At 31.7% G+C, this 6,674-nt stretch overlaps 1 protein-coding gene across 1 annotated transcript; it reads left to right on the forward strand.

Annotated features, from left to right (window-relative positions):
- The first annotated feature begins 782 nt into the window (after positions 1-782).
- Positions 783-2,369, forward strand: LOC111993635 (tetrahydroberberine oxidase). The gene has a single exon (XM_024025464.2). It carries the CDS (start codon positions 783-785, stop codon positions 2,367-2,369), a length of 1,587 nt encoding a protein of 528 aa, XP_023881232.2.
- Positions 2,370-6,674: the final 4,305 nt, after the last annotated feature.

A 6,674-nucleotide genomic window follows, 5' to 3' on the forward strand; every position in this document is an offset into this window, starting at 1 on the left:
TAGGGTAATAATCCTTGCCCCATCTTTCTCACAAAGAAAATAAAGCACACATTTTGCATTTCCCATGTCAATTCCCATGTACTACTTTTTTTTTAATGGAATAATTTACTTGGATAGGAATTTTAATTATCTTTTCTGTTTTGGGTCATGCATTAAAAGAAACGCAAAATTTTTGTTGAACGCAATATTGTCAGTATAATATAATATTATAATACTGGAGGCGGTTTCGATATATATATATATATATATATTTTCTTGGATCATATTTATGATTCTAAGCCAAGACCATCAGAATTGTTGGTTACAAAGTAGTCTTATATAAACTTAGGAAAACCAATATACTACTCAAATAATCCAAAATAATAATCCAATTAAAATTACCAAATCAAAATCTCAAACCAATAACAAAATAAATAATTATAACACACAATATACCAAGATTTACGTGAAAAAATTGAGTCAAAACAACCAAAAAATTGAGTACACAAATATACGATAATATAACTTCTGTAGTGATTAATATAAACTTCTCTAGTAACGTTATAATTGTTTCAAGCCAATCCTGGTAGTGTTCTTAATTAATTAGTATCATTAATTAATGATGTTAATGTATAGGAGTTTTCAGTTTCAATTGCTTGCACTCCAGTTACATAAGCTATGAAAACAGTGGTCAATTATTTTAAAGAGTCATTTAACAAAACCTATAAGATGTTTGAAACAAATCATGTTATAAATTAACAATCGATCCCCCGATCAAAAAAGCAATGAGACAGTAAGGAAAAATGGAACTCCATGTTTTATTTGCACTGTTTTCCCTCTTGTTCTCAGTGTCATCAGCAAATCTTGCAAGCCTACTCAATTCAAATGGACTTGCATTTTTCAATTGCTTTGCCAACCATTCTCCGGCTTCCACCTCTATAAGCTCAGTGGTTTATGCCCCTTTTATTTCTTCATATGACTCTATCTTTCAAAACACTATACAAAACCTTAGGTTCAATTCCTCCATGACACAAAAACCTCAATACATCATTGTACCTCAACGCCCTGCTCATGTCCAAGCTGCAATTATTTGCAGCAAAAACCATAGCTTGCAAGTTAGAATTCGGAGTGGGGGTCATGACTATGAGGGTCTCTCTTACAAATCAAAAACCCCATTTGTGCTCATTGATCTTGTCAAACTTCGGAAAGTTAAAGTCAGTTTAAGAAAAGCAACCGCATGGGTTCAAGCTGGTGCTACACTTGGCGAGCTCTATTATCAAATTGCCAAAGAAACCTCGACGCTTGGTTTCCCGGCTGGTACGTGCCCAACAATAGGTGTTGGTGGCCATATTAGTGGTGGTGGACAAGGTTCATTGATGAGAAAGTATGGTCTTGCAGCTGATAATGTTGTGGATGCCATTTTGGTCAAGGCTGATGGCCAGATTGTTAATAGAGCAACTATGGATGAGGATCTTTTTTGGGCTATTAGAGGAGGTGGAGGTGCAAGTTTTGGAGTCATTCTTGAATGGAAGGTCAAGTTGGTACCTGTTCCTACTAGAGTGACTGCCTTCAACGTGGTAAAGACTCTAGAAGAGGGTGCAACCAAATTGATTTATAAATGGCAAAATATTGCAAATAAGCTTCCAGAAGAGCTATATATAAGAATAATCCTAACTGTTGACAAAAATGATGATGGGATAAGAACAATCCGAGCCAATTTTAATTCCTTGTTTCTTGGAACCGTTGATCAACTAATGCCATTAATGGATGAAAGTTTTCCGGAGCTGGGTCTAGAGTATGAAAACTGCAGGGAAATGAGTTGGATAGAATCTGTTCTATACATGAATGACGGTAAATCAGATGAGCCTATAGAGGTTTTGCTGGACGGGAACCGTAATGTAATCAAAGGCTTCTTCAAAGCTAAATCAGATTATGTGACAAAACCCATCTCTGAAATTGATTTAGAAGCTATATGGAATGTAATGGAAGTAGGTGAAGCGGGCATCATGATTTGGACACCTTATGGTGGAAGGATGAGTAGGATTTCGCCATCTGAAACTCCATTCCCTCATAGAAAAGGAATTTTGTACAGCATACAGTACTATAGCAAATGGCAAGAAAAGGGTAATGTGGCAGTGGCCAAGCATTTGGGCTGGATTAACAAGCTGTACTACTTCATGACTCCTTTTGTTTCCAAATTCCCAAGAGCTGCATATCTCAACTACAGGGATTTGGATATAGGCATAAATACCATTGGAACCTTTGCAGAAGCCAAGGTTTGGGGTGAAAAGTACTTCAAAAATAACTTCAAACGATTGGCAGATGTAAAAGGCAAGGTCGACCCAGAAAACTACTTCAAGAATGAGCAGAGCATCGTGGCTCGCTCCTGATCCTAGCTGAATTTTAGGACTAGAGTTTATCAAAGTTTTGAGTTGATATAAGGTAATAATGTTTGCAACGAGATATGAAACAAAAGTGGATTGTATATGAGCAAACTCGTGGATCTTGTTACTTGCCTGTAAGTAATGGAAACTGGATTTTATTTTATGCATTCAACAACCATACATATTGATATATATACCTAATTTAATATACATATTGATATAAATATATATATATATATATATATATAATATTTAATAAATTTATTTAAATTACATAATTATAATATTATTTTATATAAATGGGAAAAAAATTGTTATTATCAAGGACTTCATTAAAAAAATAATATACCATAATCCTTTTTTTTTTTTTAGAGAAAAGAATATACCATAATCGATTGACTAATTTGAACATATTCAAGAATATTATAATATAAAAAATGTACACCCCAATTCCATGGAACACATATAATATATTACATTAAAATTAAATTATTACATAAGTTTAGAATTGCAACATTTTTTTTCCTTTCCAAATATAAGTATAATGCGTGTATTATTGAAACTTGACTTTTAAGATAATCTTTTGATTATTTATTATTTTTATTGCTTTTTTAGGGCGTATATCTCTAATTTCTAGTGCATATTTTGTTTATATTTTTTAGCCCAAAGCTGAAGAGTTTTTCCCAAGTAAAATAAAATTTCATACTTTTTAACCCAAAAATTAAGAAAAAATAATATTTTTAGGGATCAAAACTTAAAAAAGCAACCTACAAAAAGAATCAATTTATCATTTAAGGACCAGTTAGACAGAAGTAGACCAAAATGTACTAAAGTGAACCAAAATGCTACATTAATATGATTCAAAAGGAGCGTAGCTACAATAAATGCTACGCTTTAACATTTAGATATTATATAGATTTGTAAGACTTATGTGTAGCCAAATTTGAACTAACTAAAGTATTACTAAAAAATAATTAGGAATTTTGTTTAATATGTTGATGTGAAACTAACCAATCATGTCAATTTGTAAATTTTTTTGGTTAGTAAACAATATTATTTAAATGTTCTTTTTACAATTTAAAATCTAAATGAAAACATTCATGAGATTCGTTATTTAAAAGATCTTATTGCTTGATTAATATATATATATATATAAAGCTTAAATGACTTCATGTACTAATAGATTTGGACAAAATAATTAAATTAACTTGCTTTAAAATAGATTTGGACAAAATAATTAAATTAACTTGCTTTAAAATATATTTGGACAAAATAATTAAATTAACTTTCTTAATAATTTACTAATAAATTTTGCAATTGAATTTGACTAAACTGGACCAAAATTCTATGTTGATATAGCTTAACAAGAGTGTGGCAATAATAAATGTTACGCTTCAATTTTTAAATATTATATAAACTAGTTGCAGACTCACGCCATACGCGAGAATAAATCATTATTTTGTAATATAATATAATGTATAATTTTTTCTCTAAATTTTTTTGAAGATAATTTGTTCTCCCAAAAAATTAAACAATTTCTATTCGATCCAATTAGGTCTACTTCAGTCTCATTCTGACCAATTAGATCTAATTTGGTCTAATTCGTTCCACTCAGTCCAATTCATTCCATTCAATCAATTTTGGTCCCCCTTTATTCCATTTTAAGTCTAATTGGGCCTTAAATTGATTCTTTTTATAGGTTTCTTTTCAAGTTTAGCTCAAAAATTCTTTTCTTTTCTTTTTTGGTTAATTTTTGGTTTGAAAATTATGAAATTCTATTATATTTGGGCTAAACTCCTTAGTTTTAAGTAAAGAAATACAAAGAAAATACTAAAATAGACTTTAGAAATTAGAAATATGAGCCCTAAAAATGCAATAAAATTGATAAATATTCAAAAGTCTTACTCGGTCCACATTGGTTCTATTTGATCCAATTTTTCCTATTAGGTCCATTCAGTCATATTTAGTCCATGTCCAGTAAAGTTCTATTCAATCCATTCGGTCTTATTCAATCCACTTCAGTCAAATTTGGTCCATTTAGTTCACATTGGTCCTATTCTATTCACTTCGGTCCATTTTATCCACCTTGGTCCTATTCTGTCCATTCTATCTACTTTGACTCTATTTGGTCCAATTTCGGTTCACATTGGTCCTACTCGGTCCATTTTGTCCACTTTGATCCACTTCGGTCCTATTCGGGCCATTCAGTCCATTTTGGTTCTATTCCGTCCATTATGTTCATTTTGGTTCTATTCGGTCCATTCTGTCCACTTTAGTCCTATTCAGTCCACATTACTTCTATTCAGTCTAGTATGTCCACGTCGATCCTATTCAGTCCAATTTGTCTACTTCAATCCAATGTGGTCTTATTCGGTCCATTCAATCCACCTTGTTCCTATTTGGTCTATTCAGTCCTATTCTATTCATTTGGTCTACTTTATTCTATTTGGTCCATTCAGATCACTTTGGTTCACTTTGGTCCATTTCAATTTATTTTTGTGCACTTACATAATGGGAAAATACATGTTTGGGTTGAAAGAACCTAATCTAAATCCAATATATATATATATATATATATTTCAAACTTGTAATATCTAAAATCTTAAGCATAGAATTTATTATTGTTACGCTTTTGTTGAACCACATTAATGTAGCATTTCAGTCCACTTCGGTACAGCTAAATTTAAGGAAATTCTTTATAAATACTGTAAAGTTATAATTTACAACTATGTTTTATGTTGGCTTTATTTCATGACAAAAAGTTTTGTAATTGCTTTAATTCTGTTCCTTATATTTTGTGAAATTTTATTGTATTGGGTTTAGTGCATTTCGCGACTAGCTCACAAGAAGTTCGCGAAAAGGGTTCCTGCGAAAAGGCCATGTGAGAAGCACATGACTGAAAGCTGAAAAGTCGTGTCAGACTGTCAATTTCGCGAGTATTTTGCAGGCAAGGCCTTCCCGCGAGATACCTGCAAGACTCTCTGCCTGAAGGATTTTTAAGTGTGACTTTCTTACCCTTCACCAATACTATATATACCCTAATTACCCACAAAAATTGTAAGGAGGCTATTCAGAGAGAAAAACCCTAGATAGGTTTTCTACAACACACACACCCATCTTTTAGAGAGAGAGCTACTCATCCTTAGTGAGAAATCATTCTAGCCTCTTCTCCATCCCTCTCCCATTGTCATACTTTGAGAGGAGATTTGTACCCAAATATAACCCACACCTTTTCAGAGTGTAGAGAGTGTTTGGAGCTTGGGAAGCTTTAGAGATTTGCCAAAAGAAGCCGGTGAGGCTTGGCAGATGCAATCAGGCGTATTGCGGGATCCGTAAAACTAGACAAGACATGGTTCTAAGAAGTCTTATTGGAGTAGGAGCTTGGAGAGCTCAGGTACATTAGGTAAATTAGGCTTGGAGGATCTCTTGCTATTCGTGTATCCCAACTTATTGTCTAGTAGATCGATTTATCGCTTGGAAGGCAGGGGAGAGGTTTTTCGTTGAGTTTTTCGGTTTCCTCTTCGATAACACATTGGCCTGTTATCTTGTATTTGCATCTCTCTTCCCTTACTCTTGTACTTTACTTTTATTGTTTGTTGTTCATGTTTATGCACTAGAGTAGTATCAGTTGTTTGAGCTTCATTTACTCTTATTTCCGCACTTAGATAAGTTAGAATAAAAGCAATCTAGTCGTAATTTTTAATTGTGGGTCTAAACACAAGCTCTTGTGTTTTAACATATTTTCGAGCTTTCAAACATAAAAGCTATGAATATACAAATGTAATCTTTAAGACAGTTATTCTTTTTTTTTTAGCGTTGTTACTTTTAAATAAATTGCATGAGGTTAATTATACATTTAAGCAAAATAAATAAATATATACATATACGTATGTTTATATAATTTTTATTTAAATAAATTATTCAAATTATTCATTCTCTTAAAATAGATTATCATGATAATCAAAACTCATATCAAACTTATACTAAATGTTTATAATTTATTCTCTAAATTTTATTGGAGAGAGAGAGAGAGAGAGAGAGAGAGAGAGAGTACTTCTGATGGGGAACTAAAAAATTCAACACCAAAATGTATGAACCCAAAATAGAGTTTAAAAATAACAACGATTCATCAAAATAAAATAGAGTTGCAATAAAGAATAAAAATTAAGAAAGAGAGATAACACTTTTTCAAGAGAGAATGTGAGAGAGAATAATAAGAAATTTATAAGAAATTTATGAGAATAAAAAAAAGTAAAAAAAAAAAATAGTAAAAAAAATTATCCAAGTCATGTTATGTAATAAAATAAATTA

The sequence above is a fragment of the Quercus suber genome, unplaced genomic scaffold (assembly GCF_002906115.3).
Source record: "Quercus suber isolate HL8 unplaced genomic scaffold, Cork oak 2.0 scaffold_131, whole genome shotgun sequence".
In the NCBI taxonomy this organism is placed as follows: domain Eukaryota; kingdom Viridiplantae; phylum Streptophyta; class Magnoliopsida; order Fagales; family Fagaceae; genus Quercus; species Quercus suber.